A 25,178-nucleotide genomic window follows, 5' to 3' on the forward strand; every position below is an offset into this window, starting at 1 on the left:
ACTAATAGGAAGCTGTGACAGCGCAGATGCAGCGTACGGGTACACAGTGATGTCACTAGGAGGGCGGAGTACCATGATGTCACAGTACATTAAAGGACACTTATAAAGTTTGTATATATAAGTTTATTGACATTATAGCACAATCATAGCCAATCACAGCAGTTATATGTCAGATACAGTCAGTGACATTGTAGGAAGTTTCTGTTCCATCACACGGGTCTGATCTTCATCTCAGACTGTTTGTACGAGTATTTAGACCCCTTGCCCTGATGCCAGTTAATGCCTTCATAAGCGGTACTGTGCGCCCCAGGAAGGTACTGTCCATTCAGGCTTGACTGGAGACACTTTTTGTACCACCAGGCCCCCTTGTACTTCTGTGCACAGTTACCGGTGGATACATCATTGTCCTGGTCTGTTGTGGAGAACATCATCCCATTGTGATATGACAGAGAATCTCCTAAACACAGACACAAGCAGAGTTATTAGTGACGGTGTAAATGTGCCGCCGCTGTGTAGCAGATGCCGCTATCACCAGTAATTATTAGAGGGGGAGATGTATCAAGCCTTTGGGGGAGGTAAAGAGGAGGAGTTGCCCACAGCCACCAATCAGATTCTGTGATTTAGAAGACTGCGCTAGATAAATGACAGAATCTGATTGGCTGCTTTGGTAACCTCTCCCCTTTCTCTCTCCCGGGCTTGATACATCTCCCACTGTGATCTCTTAGAGCCGCTGTAAAGTGACATCACACTGAGGGCGAGATGTATCAAGCTTCAAAAAGTGATGAAGTGTAGAGTGATAAACAACCAGCCAACCAGCTCCTACCTGTCATTTTTCAAACACAGGCTGTGACATGACAGGTAGGAGCTGATTTATCACTCTCCACTTTATCACTTTCTGGAGCTTGATACATCTGGCCCTAAGGGTGACAGCTGCCACCTTCTGCACACATCTACTACCGGCCTAATAGTGACCACAGAGTTTTTATAGCATCAGTAATGGGCAATGTGAGTGTTCCGCCCATGGGGGTACAAAGCCAGGCAAGGAATATAGGCTCTGATATTGTAGCTGTTGTGGTCACTTCTGGTGACTACATTGTGGTTCTCTATACTAAGCTGTGACAGTCCTGGCTCTTTCTGCCCCATGTCTGCTGTCTGCTCCTCCTCTGTCTGCCTCATATGTACCTTTTATATCATGTGTGTGCGTGTCTGACAATGTTCTTACATGTTATATGTGTGTGCGTGTCATTACATGTATGTGTAACACGCCCTCACTGACATTGTGCTTACATGTAGGGCAGCCGAGGATGGGGGGGGGGAGCAAGTACTAATTGCCCTGGTTCGAGCCCCCCTTCCCCCTCCGTCCCTCCCAGGCAGCAGTCCACACACCCCCAAACATTTTGGGGGTGTTGCCTAATCGTGGGAGGTGGCCACGCCTCTCGTAATTTTACCGGGGCCCGACATGCCTCTTGGCTGCCCTGCTTACATGTATGTGTAACATGCACTCACTGACATTGTACTTACATGCTATGTGTGTGCATGTCATTAGATGTATGTGTAACATGCACTCACATACATTTTACTTACATGTTATGTGTGTGCATATCATTAGATGATTCTTGAAATATCGGGGACCCCTACTTGTTTTGTCCCGTGTATTTTGTGAACCAGGACTGGCCCTTTAGCCAGGTGCTGGTTTTAAAAAATCCAGGGGACCCCTATTTGGTTTGCACCGTGATTTTTTAAAACCAGGACCGGCTCTTTGAGCCCCGGGTTGGTTATGCTCAGGAGGGGGGACCCCACGCCATTTTTGTTATTTTATCTTTTACACTTTTTTAAGACAGAACCATGCACAGATCTCAATGGTTTGTGCTTGGGTCTGTCAAATTCGCCTGTCAGAACTTGGTCTATTTTTTTAAATGATTAAATTTGGGAGTGTGAAAACACTTAGATGCGAATTAAAGTGTGAGAAAAATTCGACAGGTCAAAATATACATTCTCTCTCCTTCCATCACATTTATACACTCTTCCTCTCTCCCTCCACTTCTCTCTCTTCCGCTCCCTCCCTTCATCTCACACACCCTCTCTCCCTCTCCCTCCATCTCATGTATACTCTCTTCCTCTCTCCCCCTCTCTCTCTTCCTCTCCTACCCCCTCCTTTTCAGTGTCTCCCCCCTTCTCCCCCTCTCTTCTATTTTTTTGTTTATTTCTTTTCATTCAATTTTCTGGCATGGGTATTGTGGCTTTTTCATTGGTGTCAAGTGTATGTCATTTTTTTGGATTGTTTCTTTGTATGTTTTTGTGCACTGCTGCCATTTAAGTACTATATTAGTAATGTAGTTTCTGTGCCCATGGGGATATCAGTGTACCGGGACCCAAGATTTCTGTTGCTGGCCCTGATAACATTACGGTCCCCATATATATAACACTGACGTTCCCATGTATAACACTGCCGGTTCCATATATAACACTGGGGTTCCTATATATAACATTAGCATTCCATTCCTATGTATAACATTGCCGGTACTTGTTTCCTATCTGGGCGCCCATCGCGGGCATCGCGGGTACATCGCATGTCATTATAATGACATGCGATGCGACCGACGCGATGCCCGCGATTTTCCCATAGAGAACAATGTTAAATGGCTCAATTTACCCGCGATGACCGCGATTTACCATAGGAAACAATGTTAAATGGATCAATTTCCCCAAATTATCATAGGGAACAATGGGAAATGGGACAAAAACACCCCTGAACATAAAAATGTCCCCCCAAAAGTAGTTGACGCCACCCCGCCATCAACGTGAACCCGAAGCGTGGCGAGCGCATTCGAGCCCGCGAGGGGCGGCGGTACGCGTCCTCCGACCTTTTCATGCCCTACTATCCACTAGGGCGTGGAGTGAGAATAGAATAGTGTGGCGAGCGCAGCGAGCCACCGAGCCCGAAGCGTGGCGAGCGCACGCGGATACCTTCACAGTTATACGCGTCCCCTCGCGGGCTTCCCAGGTGTCCATGGCGACGCGGACACCTGGGAAGCCCGCGAAGGGACGCGTTTACCTGTGAAGGTATCCGCGTCCCCTCGCTGCGCTCGCCACGCTTCGGGCTCGGTGGCTCGCTGCGCTCGCCACACTATTCTATTCTCACTCCACGCCCTAGTGGATAGTAGGGCATGAAAAGGTCGGAGGACGCGTACCGCCGCCCCTCGCGGGCTCGCTGCCCTCGCCACGCTTCGGGTTCACGTTGATGGCGGGGTGGCGTCAACTACTTTTGGGGGGACATTTTTATGTTCAGGGGTGTTTTTGCCCCATTTCCCATTGTTCCCTATGATAATTTGGGGAAATTGATCCATTTAACATTGTTTCCTATGGTAAATCGCGGTCATCGCGGGTAAATTGAGGCATTTAACATTGTTCTCTATGGGAAAATCGCGGGCATCGCGTCTGGCACATCGCACCCGATTTTTTTATCGGCCGCGATGCCCGCGATGGCCCCGATTTTACCCCCGATGCCCGCGATTAAAATCGTGGGCGCCCAGATAGGAAACAAGTACCACATTGCCTTTCCCATATATAACGCTGGCATTCCTATATATAATACTAGCGTTCCCATATATAACACTGACGTTCCCATATATAACACTGACGTTCCCGTATATAACACTGCTGTTCCCATATATAACACTGGCGTGCCCATATATAACACTGGCGTTCCCATATATAACACTGGCATTCCCATATATAACACTGGCATTCCCATATATAACACTGGCATTCCCATATATAACACTGGCATTCCCATATATAACACTGGCGTTCCCATATATAACACTGACGTTCCCATATATAACACTGACGTTCCCGTATATAACACTGCTGTTCCCATATATAACACTGGCTTTCCCGTATATAACACTGGCGTTCCCATATATAACACTGCTGTTCCCATATATAACACTGGCGTTCCCGTATATAACACTGCTGTTCCCATATATAACACTGCTGTTCCCATATATAACACTGGCGTTCCCATATATAACACTGGCGTTCCCATATATAACACTGCTGTTCCCATATATAACACTGGCTTTCCCGTATATAACACTGGCGTTCCCATATATAACACTGGCGTGCCCATATATAACACTGGCGTGCCCATATATAACACTGGCGTGCCCATATATAACACTGCTGTTCCCATATATAACACTGGCGTTCCCATATATAACACTGGCGTTCCCATATATAACACTGGCATTCCCATATATAACACTGGCGTTACCATATATAACACTGACGTTCCCATGTATAACGCTGACGTTCCCATATATAACATTACCATTCCATTCCTATTTATAACACTGCCTTTCCCATATATAACGCTGGCATTCCTATATATAACACTGACGTTCCCATATATAACACTGACGTTCCCATATATAACACTGACGTTCCCATATATAACATTAACGTTCCTATATATAACACAGGCGTTTCTCACCTGCAGTACTATTCACAAAGTCTCCAAGTATCAGTTTGTATTTCCAAGATTCCCCCATAATTTTAAATGATTTGTATTTAGCAAACGAATTTCCAGCCTCAAAGTCTTGTAGGTCCACCCGCAGCTCCCAGGTTCCTGCAATGACAGGAAGATAATTACCAGATGTAACATTAATAATTAGGTTCCATGTACACAGAGGTAAATGTGACATCACAATGGCCCTTATTCTGATCTGTGCGGCCGGATCCGATTATGCGGCCAGGACCGTGCGTGCGAAACCCCGCCTTCCATACGGATCGCCAACTCCGTCCGTACGCGGTAAGAAGCTGGCCGAACGGACCGCACGTGTATTTTTCACGGAATACGCCTCCTCCATCTAAGGGAACCTCCCCCATCATTCGATGGTCGCAGACCATCGAATGCAGGACCGAGTGCTCCACCAGCTCCCGCAACCTCAGACCACACGGACATTTTTCCGTGCAAAAGCAGGGATCTGGGCGGGCAGCTGACATCCGGCGATGTCATATGTCCGCCCCCTACACGTGCGTCACGGCCGCATTACCATACGTACGCCCAGCGTTTGCATGGGAACGCCCATGAAACGCGGGGCGTATGCATATGGTAATGAGCCCAAATAGCCCTTCACGCCCCTCTCCACCCCCCTGTTCGGAGTGTTCACATATCATGCGGGATTTGGCCGTATGCCCCGCTCGCACATGCGCAGAGACGCCTCTGCACATGCGCAGACACAAAACATCGGCGGGCCGAACGCACGCGGATATATCCGCACCGACCAGAATAAGGGCCAATGTTCAGGCATCAGTGTGGCTGGAGGCTGACATCATTGCACTGTGCTGTTAGAGGACCCTGCTATTTCCACTATCTGAGACTACATCTTCCTAATGATCCTCTTTTCCTCCTCAATTATGACACTGCCCCAGTCATATTCAGCTTTTCCTCATGGTAACAATGTCACTGGTTCACATGCAAAGCTGTGATTTTCGCAGCTTTCCATGTGGATTAAACGCCGCATGCTGCCAAAACTAACAGCACTAATCTGTGGGTGCCCTGTATGGGAAGTGGGAGAGTAAGAAAACAGAATAATCCCCATTGTGCAGATTTCTTATAATGTTGTGGATGGGAAGATATCTCTTTTGTATCCCCAGCTGCCAATACTACGATGGAAAGAGCATCAGCTGCGAGGGGCGTGCGCGGTGAGGCTGATTCTCACGGGTTGACTGGCAGAGAGGGTGAGTTTTCCTCCGATCCTGATTGGATAAATGAGGGGTTGGGTAGCGAAGGCAGTGGTGTTTCCTCTGGGTGTCAGTCCTCATCTACTGAGGGTGGACATTCTCGAGAAAAACGTCATGGTAAAAAGCACAGGCTTAAGGGGTCCGATTCTTCCCTTGCCTCCGCTTCAGCCGAGGAATTTTCATCTTCTGATGGTGGGGTATGCAAGGTTAAGAAACGGAGACTAAAGTCCCATCGTTCTCCTATTTCTGATTCCTCACAGGTTTCAATTGAATCAGATATAGCAGCTGATTTTGGTTCACTCTCGGTGAACAGAAATTGGCCCCTGCCCCCAAGATCGGGGTTTAAAAGGCCACGGCGATTCATAATGTTGCCGGGTCGTTCGCACAGAACATGTGGCGGCAGGCTCGGGTGTCGCCCATAGGAACGCCCACCATTTCATGGGAGTCCCCTGGATGTTCCCATGGGATTGCAGGCATCACGTGACGTCAGACGCACGCCCTGTCTTCGTCCCGCTGCCCACAAAAATAAGTGACTTGCGGCTTACCGAGTTAACCTGAATAACCCCCATAGTGCATTGCGCTAACACTGATGTCAAGCGAGGTTTTCGGCCAAAGGCAAGAATACTAATATATACTAATATCTTTGCCCTTACCAGTGATGATAGGAAGGCATTGCTTGCGGCAAGGAAAAAGGGTTCAAACAGTAAGGATGCTTTTCGTTCCTATATTGGGTCAAAGTCATGCTAATTTCTTCAGCTTGCTACTTGGAATCCAGGCCTGATGAATACATGAATCTTGTGCGCTACCAGTTTTGATTCATCACTTTGTTTCCATGTAAGACTGTCACTTCCGGTTCTTAGGGTCTTGGCGCGTTTCGTTTTAATACTGTATGCTTGGAAAAGAACATTACGTTGCGGGTCAAACATTTTTTGAGTGGGATCGTTTTCGGAGGCTTGCACCTCTGCTTGCTCAGTTGGCGATATCTGTCCTTTAGGTTATCCATCTGGGTAAGAGGATTAAGCCTACAGGTCCCTGGTGTCAGTAACATTTGCCACCTATCTGTCATCATGGGAAATGCTGGTCGCATCTCTTTCTAGAGCGGGAAGCAGAGGTGAGAGTTCGTACAAGTTGATTCTTACCTTTATTTACAAACAGGATTACAAAACCACTAGCGCTCCTTCCTGATCACAATTGGTGGATGTGGAAGCGATATTCCAATCAGGTGAATTTCAGAACCTGAAACAATACAAAATGCCTCCAAAAACACCCTCAATAAATGAGATATGTGGTGAAATGGAGACAGATCAGACAGATTGGTGCAATACGTCTGGTATTTAAAGAGTAACAATTTATTTGTTTAAAAACACTCACAAACATATGAGGTAATTAGGCATATAAAACAAATCCCATATGGCAACAGCTGCTGGGCTAATGTCCCATGAGAGTTCTTCTCACCACCAAGATGTAATACGGTGTGGAAGGTGTCCGTTAGCCGGCTCAGGATACCTCAAACACGTCGGGGAGATAGCAGCAGCAGAAGTCCACAGCAGGGGATCCAACACACTTTACGCGTTTCGGACGCTCAGGTCCTTCGTCAGAAGTGTGTTGATTTGTGTCCATGGCTAGATATTTATACCCGTAGTAATGTGGCAGCAATATCCGGTTTGTTTTGTGCAGCTGAGCGGTGATTGCACTCACTTCTCCGTTCTAGCGACTACCGGAAGTGCGTCACTCTTGTCTTCCGGAAATAGCTTGCGTGTCATACGTGCGTTCCACCTAGATACAGGAATTTCCGGAAACAGAACTATGTTTCAGCCGTTTTCTGGAAGACACTCTGCGTGTCATACGTGCGTTCCACGTCTCCGTGGATAGGGGAAATCAATGAAATTTTTTTTGGACACGCTGGCTGCGCTTCACAATTACTAAATAATGAATAATAATAAAGTGATTAAGTGCACACAAATGGATAAAGCGCCACATTTTACATATTTCATGGGTAAAAATAATCTAAAAACAATTAGCATATAAAAACAATTTAAAAGATGACGGAAAAATGACATTAAAAGGCACCTAGCAGCAATGTTTGGATTATAGCAGCAAGATCATGTTAAAAAACATTTTAATTCAAAATCGCTATTTAGGCCCTTGGGGATCAAAGTTTTCAGCAGGTGTATCCACTTCATCTCAGCTTGAGATAAGCGTTTTTCTAGGTCCCTGCTTCTAACTTTGGGTAGAATCTGCTGAATGCCCCAAAAGCCTATAATTGCACATTCTTTTTTGTTATGTACCTCCTTAAAATGTGATGGTACAGAATGGGTATCTAGACCCTTTCGTATATTGTATATATGCTCCGCCAACCTTACTTTTAAATTTCTAGTAGTTTTTCCTATATATAGTAGGTGGCAAGAGCACTCAATAGCATACACAATATTATGAGAATTACATGTAATGAATTCATTAATGCTATGAGTCTGTCCATTCACAGTAAAATTAATAATCTTGCTGCTAGTGCTTTTTACAGTCTTGCACATCAAACAACAACCACAACGGTGAAATCCCTTTGTGCGGATGCTTTGTCTAATTTCTGGTTCAATGCTGCTGTGAACTAGTTTGTCCCTTAAGGAAGGTGCTTTTCTATAAATAAATGAAGGGTGCTGAGGTAATTCTTTTGATAAAATGGGGTCGGACATTAGGATTTTCCAGTTGGCTTTAAAAAAAATTTCAATATCCTTAAAACAAGAGCTATATCTAGAGATAAAAGACCACTGAAATTTATTGTCAGGGATAGCTTTTTCTTTCTCCTTCAGTAATTGATTTCTATCAATGGTCACAAGTCTATTCTTAGCTTTCTCCAGACATTTGCTACCATATCCTCTATTAGTTAGTCTTTTAGAGACTTCTTCTATTTGTTCCTCACAAACTGAGGTAGAGGTACAATTCCTTTTTATCCGAGTGAATTGGCTAAAGGGAATACCCTCCAGCCAATTAGCATGATGAGAACTGGTTCTCTCAATAAAGCTATTGGAGTCAGTCTCCTTTCTAAAAGTTTTGGTTTCCAGTTGATCATCTTTGATATAGATCACTAGATCCAGGAAAGAGATTTGTTCCTGACTCCTAACGAATGATAGTTGAATCGACATGTCATTCACATTGAGGGCTTTACAGAAAGTGTCCAGTGCATTAACATCAGCATCCCAAAAAAATAAAACGTCATCAATAAAACGTTGCCAGGATACCAGGGCGGGCCTGGTATCCTGGCAACGTTTTATTGATGACGTTTTATTTTTTTGGGATGCTGATGTTAATGCACTGGACACTTTCTGTAAAGCCCTCAATGTGAATGACATGTCGATTCAACTATCATTCGTTAGGAGTCAGGAACAAATCTCTTTCCTGGATCTAGTGATCTATATCAAAGATGATCAACTGGAAACCAAAACTTTTAGAAAGGAGACTGACTCCAATAGCTTTATTGAGAGAACCAGTTCTCATCATGCTAATTGGCTGGAGGGTATTCCCTTTAGCCAATTCACTCGGATAAAAAGGAATTGTACCTCTACCTCAGTTTGTGAGGAACAAATAGAAGAAGTCTCTAAAAGACTAACTAATAGAGGATATGGTAGCAAATGTCTGGAGAAAGCTAAGAATAGACTTGTGACCATTGATAGAAATCAATTACTGAAGGAGAAAGAAAAAGCTATCCCTGACAATAAATTTCAGTGGTCTTTTATCTCTAGATATAGCTCTTGTTTTAAGGATATTGAAATTTTTTTTAAAGCCAACTGGAAAATCCTAATGTCCGACCCCATTTTATCAAAAGAATTACCTCAGCACCCTTCATTTATTTATAGAAAAGCACCTTCCTTAAGGGACAAACTAGTTCACAGCAGCATTGAACCAGAAATTAGACAAAGCATCCGCACAAAGGGATTTCACCGTTGTGGTTGTTGTTTGATGTGCAAGACTGTAAAAAGCACTAGCAGCAAGATTATTAATTTTACTGTGAATGGACAGACTCATAGCATTAATGAATTCATTACATGTAATTCTCGTAATATTGTGTATGCTATTGAGTGCTCTTGCCACCTACTATATATAGGAAAAACTACTAGAAATTTAAAAGTAAGGTTGGCGGAGCATATATACAATATACGAAAGGGTCTAGATACCCATTCTGTACCATCACATTTTAAGGAGGTACATAACAAAAAAGAATGTGCAATTATAGGCTTTTGGGGCATTCAGCAGATTCTACCCAAAGTTAGAAGCAGGGACCTAGAAAAACGCTTATCTCAAGCTGAGATGAAGTGGATACACCTGCTGAAAACTTTGATCCCCAAGGGCCTAAATAGCGATTTTGAATTAAAATGTTTTTTAACATGATCTTGCTGCTATAATCCAAACATTGCTGCTAGGTGCCTTTTAATGTCATTTTTACGTCATCTTTTAAATTGTTTTTATATGCTAATTGTTTTTAGATTATTTTTACCCATGAAATATGTAAAATGTGGCGCTTTATCCATTTGTGTGCACTTAATCACTTTATTATTATTCATTATTTAGTAATTGTGAAGCGCAGCCAGCGTGTCCAAAAAAAATTTCATTGATTCCCCTATCCACGGAGACGTGGAACACACGTATGACACGCAGAGTGTCTTCCAGAAAACGGCTGAAACATAGTTCTGTTTCCGCAAATTCCTGTATCTAGGTGGAACGCACGTATGACACGCAAGCTATTTCCGGAAGACAAGAGTGACGCACTTCCGGTAGTCGCTAGAACGGAGAAGTGAGTGCAATCACCGCTCAGCTGCACAAAACAAACCGGATATTGCTGCCACATTGCTACGGGTATAAATATCTAGCCATGGACACAAATCAACACACTTCTGACGAAGGACCTGAGCGTCCGAAACGCGTAAAGTGTGTTGGATCCCCTGCTGTGGACTTCTGCTGCTGCTATCTCCCCGACGTGTTTGAGGTATCCTGAGCCGGCTAACGGACACCTTCCACTCCACACCGTATTACATCTTGGTGGTGAGAAGAACTCTCATGGGACATTAGCCCAGCAGCTGTTGCCATATGGGATTTGTTTTATATGCCTAATTACCTCATATGTTTGTGAGTGTTTTTAAACAAATAAATTGTTACTCTTTAAATACCAGACGTATTGCACCAATCTGTCTGATCTGTCTCCATTTCACCACATATCTCATTTATTGAGGGTGTTTTTGGAGGCATTTTGTATTGTTTCAGGTTCTGAAATTCACCTGATTGGAATATCGCTTCCACATCCACCAATTGTGATCAGGAAGGAGCGCTAGTGGTTTTGTAATCCTGTTTGTATATTTTGTATCTTTTGGTGGTGGTTGTCAAAACACTATCGTTACATTAACCCAGCTGCATACTTCTATTTTTGCGCTTGGATCCTCAAATCCACTTTGTTTTAGATCTTACCTTTATTTGGCAATTTTATGCCTCTGGGAAATCTCGAGTATACTTCGGACGTATTCTTGAGGGCATCTCTTATTTTTTGCACCTCCGAGGAAGAAGGGACTTTACCAAGTCATTTGTGTCAAGGGTGTTTAAAGGATGGGCAAGGATGGTCCCACTCTTGCCCGACGGAAGGAGACCTATTGATGGTCCCTTGTTGCGTTGAATTTTGGGGTCGCTGAGGATTATTTGCTCTTCCAACTGCGTAGTTCTACTTTTTAGGATTGTCTTTGTTATGGCCTTCCATGGTGCATTCAGGGTGGGCGAACTGGTGTCCTCTTCCTCAACAGCAGCTTTGCCCCATGCTTACGAGCCATGTTGTTGTTACGAGCCATGTCGTTACAGCAAGCCATGCGAGGGGACGCTTTGCACTGTTACGTTGTCCTTGACGACCATGTCGACATTCGGGACAGAAAAAAAGTGAAAACCCCGTCACCCTTTTGACTGTCAACCTAGCCATGGATCATGTGACCTCCTGGTGCCAATTACCTGATGACGTTATCTTGTGCAGATTGTCATTCCCCAGCCAGAACTCCGTCAGCCGGCTACCAAACCCCGTCTTGAAGGACTTCCAGTCACGGTTGAAGTCAACGGAACCATCACAGCGTCTCTGAAATACCTGTAAGTGAGGGAGGAAATGAGCTTGGCAGGAGAGCAATTGTCAGGGCTCATGTCCGGGGACCCTGCGGCACCAGCTTTCATCACTGCGCAGCCCAGGGATTGGAACTTGGCTTTTTATGGTCTCCGTCTTTACAGCAACCTATTTACCATTTACTTATTTGGGAACAGAACTAGGGCCTGATTCTGAGTTTGCGGCGGCCGCATCTGTGACTGCATAATTTGGAGGTGGCACATCTGTGACTTTACACTAATACCACCACGTATCTCTTCCCGGTGGTACATCCATGTGACTAAGCACTGTAGGCGTGTAATACTGATTGGTGCATCACCGGTGGCACCATGGGAACTCACATCAGCGCTATGACCGGTACAGATTTACCAATCTCTCCTACAGTGGAAACAATTGAGTGTATGTGCGCACAGACACTGCAGGAACAGGTTCATGGCGCGTCAATCACAGGCACATAGGACAGACCGTCTTCAGTGGAGTATCTATAAATTAGGAATCGCCAGTGGTGTAACTATAAAATAGGCAGCAACACCCCCACCCCCTTCCCTACATGGTATCTGCTCATTGTCAGTGGCAGGGCCGGCGCTACCCACTCAGCAGCTCCTGCAAAGCAGGGAGGCGCCATGCTGAAAAGGCGCTGTCTCCCTCCCTGCTTTGCTAAAGCTGCCTCAGCCCTCACTGTCAATGCCTCCTGCACGCTGCCCGCAGCGCCTGTCTAACAGCGGGTGGCAGTATAAAGAGCAGCTCCCTGCACCGCGCACACACTGTCCTCCTCCTGCGACCTGCCCCCTTTTCCTCGCGGACACTTGCGCTGAGGCATGAAGCGCTGTCTGTGAATGTCTGGATGACATGTGTTCGGATCCGCCCCCTACCCATTGCTCCCTGCGCCTGTCAGCTGTCAATCAAATGACGAACAGGCAGCAGCGCCGCCTCCCCTTCCTTCCCTCTTCTCAGTGTGCTGTGCCAGTGCCACTGTCAGTCCTCAACACTGCACAAGAGTTAAACAGCAAAAGAACAGTGAGTCTTTTATTATACATGTTTATAACAATTTTTTTTATAATTGTAGATTTTTTTAATATTAATTTAGACACTTTTTAAATAATGGGCTGGGTTATGTGCCTAAAGGTGGCCATACACGCTGCAATAGCAGCGTGCGATGCGATGTGCGCTCCTGCGGGCATCGCACAGTGGCATCGCACAGTACAAAAAGTACACATACTTTTTGTACTGCTTTAGGATCGCATCGCACACACATTGCATGCATGCCGTGCGATGCGATCTAGCCCATAACGTATGCGATTCTCGCAACGTGTATGGGCACCTTTAGTGCCTGCAACATTTTGCGGACACAGCACTGAGATGGTGTATGCATACATGTACCCGAGATCCTCCTTAGGATTGCATGTTGCATACACTCCCACAATCGGGCTGCAGCTTGTTGCAATGGCAATATGAAAGGGCGCAAAATTCATGGTTTGCAGGAGGGCGCCGGACACCCTAGCACCGGCCCTGGTCAGTGGATTCCCAGGCACCCCAGACCCCAACTCCGCAGTCCCAGTAAAGCTGCCCCGATTGAATATGTTATGCTCGTAGTCAGGGCTCTGCTCACTCTCAGGAGATTCCGCCCCCCTCCAGTTGCCACAGGATGTCTATCAAGCCTGCGTCTTATAAAAACATCTCTCCCAAAATGACCACCGACTCCTCTAGCTTCCTTAATAACTGACAGCCATTTTCAGAGGGATATTTTCAACAGTGGCAGACACGATGGGACTGCAGACAAGTATCTGTAGAACCAGGCAGCGACGTAGCAATAGCCCCACAGACTCCCAGCGCCCACTAGTCACCCAGCGCATCTAAGCCACCGCAGGGACTTGACTGTTATACAAAATAGGGCAATCATAACATGGTGATCGGATGGTGCAAGGGGGAGTGGCCTGAGAGTATGAAATGTAAAGGTTTCTGCAGAACGACTTACAATCCAGCCTCCACCATCAGTGTGCATGTCACACAGGACCCTCAGGGGGGTGCTGCCATCTGGGTATATGGTGTACCAGTCACTGAGTAAAACTTCATAATCCTTCAGCTCCTTACAGTTCCTGGCAACTGAGAGATGGGAAGAAGAACATTATACAGTATACAGTGCATCCGGAAATTATTCACAGCGCTTCACTTTTTCCACATTTTGTTATCTTACAGCCTTATTTCAAAATGGAATATTTTTTTCCCTTACAATTTTATACACACAATACCCCATAATGACAATATGATTTTTTTTTTTTTTTAAAGAAATCACATGTACATATTTCCACATGAGGATATTGTGGAAAATTCAGACCAGATTTTAGATCAGCAGCAGCAGGAAAATTAAATCCAGTCCAGGTTTCCTAATTGGTGTGATCTGGGTTGGGCTGATTAAGCAGCACCTGTGTTCTCTTGATATAAGTGTTTCCAGGGCAGAGGGTTATTGCTCTTTATGGTGGAATAGCTGTCCATGGTATAGCAGCCGGAAAAGCAGACACATGGAAGTACTTTTCTTAATTCTGAATCATATGCGATTACCTGTTGATAGAGCTAGAACGTACAAGCGCTCTCTGTGTGACACCACCTTGATACTGTGTGCATGCACTACATTTGCGGTTCAAATACTGGAAATATGTGTTCCAGCTCCCGGCCCCAATAACCCGGCCTCTTAGGCCGATCACTCTACATCTGCAAAAAAAGTAATTTGCGCATCCACCCATGTGCGCCTCGCCGGCTGTAAGCAGCAGCTCCTGTCCCGGCCTATACTTGACGAATGCCGTCATCTTATGCTCTGCTGGCGATCTACATATTTAAGCTTTACATAAGCATTAGACATAACATTATGGGGCCTACACACAGGGTGATTTCAGGGCATTTTCTAAGCAATCTGACTTAATTTTACTAGATCGCTTAGAAAATGCCCCTACATCGCTCCTTGCCACAGCGATGTGCGGCCCGTGCGTCGCTATCACCAAACGATTAAGATCCAGCATGCTGGATAAATCTAGTTAGATTGCTGGTCCGGGCCCGTGTTCTCATCGCTCAGCACAATCTCCACATGTGTAGGCCCCATCAGAGTCATTTATTGACATTTCTATTGCATGCTCGGACGCTTCCTGTAAAACATGTCATGCTTTCAGGATATGTATTGGATGCGTAATTGAACAATTGTCAGGGATATTTATACGGGGACTCAGCCATTGGCTGTCAGGTCATTCAACTTTGTTGCAGAATATGTACTTTTGACCCGTATTTCTCCTTGCTAAAGGTCATTAGTGTTGGACCAATACATTGAAGCAGTTTTCTACCACTTTGTATGTGCCCCAAATAAATAGATAATTGCTGAATTTGTGACGAGTGCTAATTTCCCCTTTAGGGAAACCATATATTTGTTTTTGGGACCCATCTTTTATGCCCCATATGGACACCCCTCTGTTTATTGGTGAGTGAGTGCAGGTTGTATAGGATTCTTACAGGATATCACATCATAGGTTACCTTTAGTTCCTTGTAGCCCCAGAATACCTGGATCTCCTGCATTACAATGATATAGAACAGTGATAAGTGACACGTATGCTGTACATATACCAGTCTCCTATGCTGCTGTATATCAGGGGCTTCCCGATATCACACTCACTACTCAGCCTGATTAAAGGTCCCAGGTGTCCTAGGCTAATACACATGTAGTTCACATTGTAATGCTGCTATACCAGTGGTTCCCAAACTTTTTTGCATCACGGCACATTATCACAATATTTGTCACGGCACCCCTAGGTGCAAAGTTTGCTACTGAGAATTTCAGAAAACAATATTAAATTAAATAAGTTGTGCTTATATTTCATCCTTAGGTCCAGTTATGTGGTGAGGGACAGAACTCACCTCTGTTTATCCACATATTTTAAAACTGGAAGCCACAAGCTCTGGTTTTGCCCATTACATTGACCATAAATAATTTGAATCGGTTCTGGACCACCAAACCGAGGCACCCCTGCAAGTGCTCCGAGGCACCCCAGGGAGCCTAGGCACACAGTTTGGGAACCACTGTGCTATACACCATACATACTTACCTACCTGACCCTCTCCATGCGGGAGAAAATGCTCTGTTTCTGGACTTCCCTGGTAATGTATGATTGCCATCACCTGTGGTGAAACACCTTTACCTAGCTCCCCACAGGTGATGGCAATCATACATTACCAGGGAAGTCCTGAAACAAAGCATTTTCTCCCGCATGGAGAGGGTCAGGTAGGCAAGTATGCTATACACAGGTGTATGGGCGCTCAGGGACTCACCAGTCATACTGCTAATGTAAATGTAGCAAAGGGTATACAACTGGTATGAAGGATCTCATGCTTGTGGCATGTGATGGTTTTAGGCTACCCAGCTGGCGCTGTAGCACAATGTACATAAAGTAATGGTTTCATCAGTAAGTTACATTGGCACATATATCTGAAATTCACCTTAAAAATCCCCCCCCCCAGTACATCAGGACGGACGTGTGATCGCTAACAAGCATGGAATAGATTAGGCCTTTATTTTATATCTCGACTATCACCTAGAAGGTAGGTACTACTAATAATAATACTGGTACTACTACTACTAATACTGGTACTACTACTAATAATAATAATACTGGTACTACTACTAATAATACTGGTAGTACTACTACTACTACTACTAATGGTACTACTACTAATAATAATACTGGTGCTGCTGCTACTACTGCTACTACTACTACTGGTATTACTACTAATACTACTACTGGTACTACTACTAATACTAATTCTGGTACTACTACTAATACTGGTACTGCTGCTACTGGTACTACTACTGGTACTACTAATACTGGTACTACTACTAATACTGGTACTACTACTACTACTAATGGTACTACTACTAATAATAATACTGGTGCTACTACTGCTACTACTACTGGTATTACTACTAATACTACTACTGGTACTACTACTAATACTAATTCTGGTACTACTACTAATAATACTACTACTAATACTGGTACTACTACTACTACTACTAATACTGGTACTACTACTACTACTACTACTACTGCTGCTGCTACTACTACTGGTATTACTACTAATACTACTACTGGTACTACTACTAATACTAATTCTGGTACTACTACTAATACTGGTACTACTAATACTACTACTGCTACTACTACTGGTACTACTACTACTAATTCTGGTACTACTACTACTACTACTACTAATAATACTACTACTAATTCTGGTACTACTACTACTAATACTGGTACTACTACTAATACTGGTACTACTACTAATACTAATTCTGGTACTACTACTAATACTGGTACTACTAATACTACTACTGCTACTACTACTAATTCTGGTACTACTACTACTAATACTGGTACTACTACTAATACTGGTACTACTACTAATTCTGGTACTACTACTACTAACACTGGTACTACTACTAATCCTGGTACTACTACTACTACTAATTCTGGTACTACTACTACTAATACTGGTACTACTACTACTACTAATTCTGGTACTACTACTAATACTGGTACTACTACTACTACTGGTACTATTACTACTACTAATACTGGTACTTCTACTACTAATACTGGTACTACTACTAATACAGGTACTACTACTACTACTAATTCTGGTACTACTACTTCTACTACTACTACTACTACTAATTCTGGTACTACTACTACTAATACTGGTACTACTACTACTACTACTAATACTGGTGCTACTACTACTCATAATAATACTGTTACTACTGTTATTACTACTACTAATACTGGTACTACTAATACTACTACTACTGGTACTACTACCAATACTGTTACTACTGCTACTGTTGCTACTACTAATACTGTTACCCCTACCACTACTACTACTACTACTTCTAATAATAATAATAGTTACCTTTAGGTCCTTGTAGTCCCGGAACACAAGAATCTCCTGCATTAAAAGGACATATAACAGTGATTAGTGACATTTGGACTGTACATATACAAGTCTCTATGCTGTTGTATATGGGGGTGGGGCCCATATCACACTCATTACTTAATTACACTCCCAGACCATCTGGGTGACTTTTAATGGAATGCAAATTTGGGTACTCTTTACCTAGAAGGGCGCCCACGATTTTGATCGTGGGCATCGTTAGTAAAAAAAAAAAATCGCGTCGGTCGCATCGCATGCGACCAAAAAATCGCATGCGGTGCAACCGACGCCATGCCCGCGATTTCCCATAGGGAACAATGTTAAATGTCCCAATTGACCCGATTTTCCATAGGAAACAATGTTAAATGGCCCACAGAGGCCAAATAGGCACCCTGAAGTGTGAAATGGCCCCCACAATTGTTAATGCCACCCCACGATCAACGTGAACCTGAAGCGTGGCGAGCGGCGGCGGTACGCGTCCTACGACCTTTTCATACCCCCACTATCCACGTCGGCGTGGAGTTGAGAATAGAATGTGTGGCGAGCGCAGCGAGCCTCCGAGTCCGAAGCGTGGCGAGCGGACGCGGACAGCTGTGAAGCCCACGAGGGGACGCGTATACCTGTGAAGGTGTCCGCGTCCCCTCGCCATGCTTCGGGCTCGGTGGCTCGCTGCGCTCGCCACACTTTCTATTCTCAGCTCCACGCCGACGTGGATAGTGGGGGTATGAAAAGGTCGTAGGACGCGTACCGCCGCCCCTCGCGGGCTCGCTGCGCTCGCCACGCTTGGGTTGACGTTGATCGTGGGGTGGCGTTAACAATTGTGGGGGCCATTTCACACTTCAGGGTGCCTATTTGGCCTCTGTGAGCCATTTAACATTGTTTCCTATGGAAAATCGGGTCAATTGAGAAATTGAACAGGAAAATCGGGTCAATTGGGAGATTTAACATTGTTCCCTATGCATCGCGGCGGTCGCATCGCATGCGATTTTTTAGTGCATGCGATGGCCGCGATGGGCGCCCTTCTAGGTAAAGAGTACCCAAATTTGTGGGTTTTTAGCGATTTTTATTTTAAAAAAAACAGCCGAATTTGCATGTTTTTCCAAAATCGCCAACTTAGTGGGATGCAAATTGAGTAAAAAAAAAAATCAAATTTTTTGCTGCAAATTTGCACATTCTGAACTGGTGATTTTTCTACACACTTAAATTTGCATCCATATGTTTTCCCATTAAAATGTATAGAAATCACAAAATGAATGAGATTAAACCAGGCTAAATATATTTTCACTGGAGAAATGGAGGTTGAGAGGTGATATAATTAGTATGTTTTGCCCATTACATTGACCATAAATAATTTGAATCGGTTCTGGACCACCAAACCGAGGCACCCCTGCAAGTGCTCCGAGGCACCCCAGGGAGCCTAGGCATACAGTTTGGGAACCACTGTGCTATACACCATACATACTTACCTACCTGACCCTCTCCATGCGGGAGAAAATGCTCTGTTTCTGGACTTCCCTGGTAATGTATGATTGCCATCACCTGTGGTGAAACACCTTTACCTAGCTCCCCACACAGGTGATGGCAATCATACATTACCAGGGAAGTCCTGAAACAGAGCATTTTCTCCCGCATGGAGAGGGTCAGGTAGGCAAGTATGCTATACACAGGTGTATGGGCGCTCAGGGACTCACCAGTCATACTGCTAATGTAAATGTAGCAAAGGGTATACAACTGGCATGAAGGATCTCATGCTTGTGGCATGTGATGGTTTTAGGCTACCCAGCTGGCGCTGTAGCACAATGTACATAAAGTAATGGTTTCATCAGTAAGTTACATTGGCACATATATCTGGAATTCACCTTAAAAATCCCCCCCCCCCCCCCAGTACATCAGGACGGACGGGTGATCGCTAACAAGCATGGAATAGATTAGGCCTTTATTTTATATCTCGACTATCACCTAGAAGGTAGTACTACTACTACTAATAATAATACTGGTACTACTACTACTAATACTGATACTACTACTACTAATAATAATACTGGTACTACTACTACGAATACTGGTACTACTACTACTACTAATGGTACTACTACTAATAATAATACTGGTGCTGCTACTACTACTACTGCTACTACTACTGGTATTACTACTAATACTAATTCTGGTACTACTACTAATACTACTACTAATACTGGTACTACTACTACTAATACTGGTACTACTACTACTGCTACTACTACTGGTATTACTACTAATGGTACTACTACTAATACTAATTCTGGTACTACTACTAATACTGGTACTACTACTACTACTAATTCTGGTACTACGACTACTACTACTAATACGGGTACTACTAATACTGGTACTACTACTACTAATTCTGGTAATACTACTACTACTAATAGTGGTACTACTACTAATACTGGTACTACTACTACTACTAATTCTGGTACTACTACTACTAATTCTGGTACTACTAATACTGGTACTACTACTAATCCTGGTACTACTAATACTGGTACTACTACTAATTCTGGTACTACTACTACTAATACTGGTACTATTACTACTACTAATTCTGGTACTACTACTACTACTAATACTGGTACTACTACTACTACTACTGGTACTATTACTACTACTAATACTGGTACTTCTACTACTAATACTGGTACTTCTACTACTAATACTGGTACTACTACTAATACAGGTACTACTACTACTACTAATTCTGGTACTACTACTAATAATAATAATACTGTTACTACTAATATTACTGTTATTACTACTACTAATACTGGTACTACTAATACTACTACTAATACTACTACTACTACTACTACTACTGGTACTATTACTACTACTAATACTGGTACTTCTACTACTAATACTGGTACTTCTACTACTAATACTGGTACTACTACTAATACAGGTACTACTACTACTACTACTAATTCTGGTACTACTACTAATTCTGGTACTACAGGTCGAGTATCCGTATCCGAATATCCGTTATCCGAATTATTCCGAAATACGGACATTCCAGAAAGTGAAAATTTTTTTTTTTTTTGCTTAAAACTCACTGGGGACATTTGTAACAGCATCACTGGGGACATGATATGTAACTGGCACTATATATGTGCAAGACAATGATTGCTTGGCATTCAAATTCAGTGCTGAGATAGTACATACATTTTGTTTCACGTTTTGAAACCTTGTTTTTTGAACAATTAAAATATATTTGTGTGTATTTTATGTGGTAATAAAATATATTTGTGTGTATATTATGTGTTTATACAGCATAAATGCAAGATACTTCAAAATACATCATTGAAATATTAAAATATTCCGAAATACGGAATAATCCGTTATCCAAAATTCTCCTGGTCCTGAGCATTTTGGATAAGGGATACTCAACCTGTACTACTAATAATAATAATAATACTGTTACTACTAATATTACTGTTATTACTACTACTAATACTGGTACTACTACTAATACTGTTACTACTGCTACTGTTGCTACTACTAATACTGTTACGCCTACCACCACTACTACTACTACTTCTAATAATAATAATAATAATAATAGTTACCTTTAGGTCCTTGTAGTCCTGGAACACCTGAATCTCCTGCATTACAAGCATATAACAGTGATTAGTGACATTTGGACTGTACATATACAAGTCTCTATGCTGTTGTATATGGGGGTGGGGCCCATATCACACTCACTACTTAATTACACTCCCAGACCATCTGGGTGACTTTTAATGGAATGCAAATTTGTGGGTTTTTAGCGATTTTTATTTTAAAAAAACAGCCGAATTTGCATGTTTTTCCAAAATTGCCAACTTTGTGGGATGCAAATTGAGTTAAAAAAATAATCTAATTTTTTGCTGCAAATTTGCACATTCTGAACTGGTGACTTTTCTACACACTTAAATTTGCATCCATATGTTTTCCCATTAAAATGTATACAAATCACAAATTGAATGAGATTAAACCAGGCTGAATATGTTTTCACTGGAGAAATGGAGGTTGAGAGGTGATATAATTAGTATGTTTAAAAAATACAGGTTTGGGAATCATATGGAACTGGGAGATGATTGGTCACTAACAGGCCTATACACGTCTGAGGCTCAAGGTGGATGGAGAATACCTACCTACGTGTCAAGGTATGGATGGACGGAATCGGTACATCTGTCAGACCAGACTTAGGTCTACAGTCATTAGGTCGACCCCGGAAGGTCAACTGGCCCCAAGGTCGACAGGGTTAAAGGTCGACATGGGTCAAGGTCGACATGACTTAAGGTCGACATGGGCCAAGGTCCACATGGGTTTAGGTCGACAGTCATTAGTTCGACATGAGTTTTTCACTGTTTTTTTCCCCCGAATGTCACCACAGTCGACATGGACACAGTTGGAGTTGAACCGCAGCCCCTCACTTCGCTCGCAATGCTTCGGGCACGGTGCCTCGCTACGCTCGGCACGTTATTTTATTCTCCCACCACGCCCTAGTGGATGGTAGGGCATGAAATACCACTTGTCGGCACATGTTGGCTCAAAAAACAGTGAAAAACTCATGTCGACCTAATGACTGTCATACTAATCCCATGTCGACCTTGGCCCATGTCGACCTTTAACTCTGTCGATCTTGGGGCCAGTCAACCTTCCGGGGTCGACCTAATAACTGTCGACCTAAGTGTGGTCTGACAGATGATTTCCCGGATGGACTGTGGGTGTAAAAAAGTTATACTTTTATTGTGTTTTTATTTTTCTATTTGTACTGGTGTGGAACTACAGGTTCCAGAAGGCCCTTCAATGTCTCCCATGCTGGAACTTGTGGTTCTCACAAGTCTCTGCATGTGGTGCAGGCTTGCTGGGACTCATAGTTCCACAGCAATATACAATAGTTATTTCTATTTTTACACATTTATCAGCCTGATGCCCACCGCCCAAGGGGCATTGGGGACAGCCCCGGGCTTCAGCCTGGGAAGGTAAATTGTGGAGGGGGAACCCCTTCAGTGGGGATCCCTAGAATCCCTGCCCAGGCTGCCAGGTCAGGGGGTAAATGCTTTGGCCAGGAGGGCTTGTATAAAAAGTCTCCCCCTAGCTGTGACATTACCCTGCTGGCTGGTTGGGCCTGGTGTTGGTTCACAAAATACCAGGGACCCCTACTCATTATGTCCCCCGTATTTTGGAACCAGGTCCAGCCCTTGAGCCTGGTGCTGGTTTGAAAAAAATACAGGGAATCCCTATTTAATTTGTTCTCTGATTTTGTAAAACCAGGACCGGTTCTTTGAGCCCATGCCATTTTTAAAAATTATTTATTTATTCACTTTTTTTTACACTGAAGCCTGCACTGATCTGACTGATCCATGCAGGCTTCTGCCAAATACACCTGGAAAATGAACCGTCAATTAGCGACTGTATATTACATTAGGCCTCTTAGATATCACTCCGTGTGTAGGCTCATTACAATCATACAGAAAAATATTCAAACAGGGGTATCCCTAGAGGGACTTGTGTTATGTTACAGGTGATTACAAATTGTCACCAACCTTTCTGTCCGGGTAATCCAGCTGTTCCTGCGATGCCTGCGGGTCCTGAGAATAATATATAATGCATAAACCATGTACAATATATAATAATTAGTGCTACACGTGTATAATACATAATACAGATGTGACTGCAATTTCAGCAACCATGTATGTGGATCATACTTGCCTACTTTTGAAAACTAGTTTCAGGGAGATTATAGTTGGTAACAGGGCTATTTTTCAGCAGGCTCCAGCAGGTAAAGTGCTGGGAAATGGTGCAGATTATTAAATGTAAATGTATCTGTCTCTCATTCCTTTTTCTCAAAATATGTAACAGTGTAATGTGGGCTAGGTGAAATGAGGGAGATTGCTAGACTAATGAGGGAGAGAGGGAGATTGCTGCTATTTCAGGGAGTCTCCTGCAGAATGCAGGGGGGAGGTAACTATGATATAACAGAAAAATTGTAAAAAAAATTCCCAAGATTATCGCTTTATGCTGAATCCTGTGGGTCATTAGGTCTACCACTGAAGGTCGACGAGCCTTAGACACATGAAAAAAGTCGACATGACTTTAGGTTGATAGGGTCATTAGGTCGACACAGGTATCATGTCAACATTGAACACCGAAGAAGTGCACCGCGTCCCCTCGCATGGCTCGCTACGCTCGGCACACTATTATATTCCCCCCCCCCTGCCGCAGAGCGGGTGAGCGGTGAGGCTTGTCTCAAATCCCCCCACACTCTAGAGTGGCCATGCCCCCCCCCCTAACAATGGAGTGACTCACCAGCATCCCCCCCCCCCCCGTGGCCCGCATCCCTGCACGCCTCCCCCTTCCCCTGCTGAATGGGTGAGGCCCCCCCAAATGGAGCGCCAGACTATTACTGCACTTAATTTGTCCTGTGACAAGAATATATACTTACTAGTAAGCCCGCTCGAAGCAAATGCTTCGAAAGCTAGTCTGCTACCTTGTAATAGCCTCTGTGCATGTGTGTGAGAGAAAGAGATGTAGTGTCACTCGCTGCCAACAGATGGCAGTGTTTCGGAGACACACAAACAGATACTAGTAGACACATATATACAGTATGTAGATGATAGAGGTATACGTTCCCTGTGTCCTCAGTAGAGCAGTCTGATCTCCATGTGGGTCCCTATAGTAGAAGTAGAACTGCAGGCACTGACCACTCTTTCCTGGAGGGCCCCGTTCTCCTGTTTCGCCTTTTTCTCCCCGCACCACATGATATTCTCTCAGGACATTCACCTGTTGTAGATCACCTGGACGGTTACAGAACAAATAAAAGTAAAATGTGAATGTTGACCGTCAGACCTGGTCAATGACTTTGATCTTTACAGATAACATTGGCCCTTATTCTGATCGGTGCGTACTTTCCCGAATTCCTACGGTGCTGTCCGCACGCAACGCTGTGCGGTGGCGTGCGGACATCGTCCGTAGAAACGCCCACGGGTCCCCCGCATTCGGACGGACTCACTCTTTAAGAACAGGGCGTGTGTAAGGACGACATACAAACCTTGCGTGTGCGGTGGACACGTACAGATTCTTGCACGGTCTTGCAGCGTAAGCACGGTCTTACCGCGTTAGAACGTACGGGAAGCTGGCCGTACGCACCGATGCGGAGTATTTACGCACAAATCAACACTATTCTCATAAGACCCAAATCTGTGCCATTACCCGCTTATGCAATTAGCCAACCTCATTCAAAAGGGATTGTTTTTAATGGTCATCTATTATTTCTCTAATTGATTATTAAACACTTTACTCCCATTTTACATTAACCCT

The 25,178-nt window shown here is 43.9% G+C and overlaps 1 protein-coding gene across 2 annotated transcripts in view; it reads right to left on the reverse strand.

Moving 5' to 3' along the window:
- Nucleotides 1-100: 100 nt before the first annotated feature.
- LOC146037292 (ficolin-2-like) overlaps nucleotides 101-25,178 on the reverse strand; it is a 34,369-nt gene continuing 9,291 nt past the window's right edge. The window contains exons 2-10 of one of the 2 annotated variants that reach the window (XM_083161343.1): nucleotides 24,563-24,655; nucleotides 23,405-23,449; nucleotides 21,440-21,475; nucleotides 17,817-17,852; nucleotides 15,387-15,422; nucleotides 13,845-13,972; nucleotides 11,728-11,857; nucleotides 4,496-4,630; nucleotides 101-457 (exon numbers count right to left, since the gene is read on the reverse strand). In XM_083161343.1, coding sequence (XP_083017469.1) covers nucleotides 210-457; nucleotides 4,496-4,630; nucleotides 11,728-11,857; nucleotides 13,845-13,972; nucleotides 15,387-15,422; nucleotides 17,817-17,852; nucleotides 21,440-21,475; nucleotides 23,405-23,449; nucleotides 24,563-24,655 — 887 coding nt within the window. In that variant the 3' untranslated portion in view covers nucleotides 101-209. The remainder of the gene's footprint in view (nucleotides 458-4,495; nucleotides 4,631-11,727; nucleotides 11,858-13,844; nucleotides 13,973-15,386; nucleotides 15,423-17,816; nucleotides 17,853-21,439; nucleotides 21,476-23,404; nucleotides 23,450-24,562; nucleotides 24,656-25,178) is intronic. The other variant, XM_083161344.1, reaches the window with a different exon arrangement.

This window comes from Crinia signifera, chromosome 9 (assembly GCF_055691185.1).
Source record: "Crinia signifera chromosome 9, ASM5569118v1, whole genome shotgun sequence".
Lineage (NCBI taxonomy): Eukaryota > Metazoa > Chordata > Amphibia > Anura > Myobatrachidae > Crinia > Crinia signifera.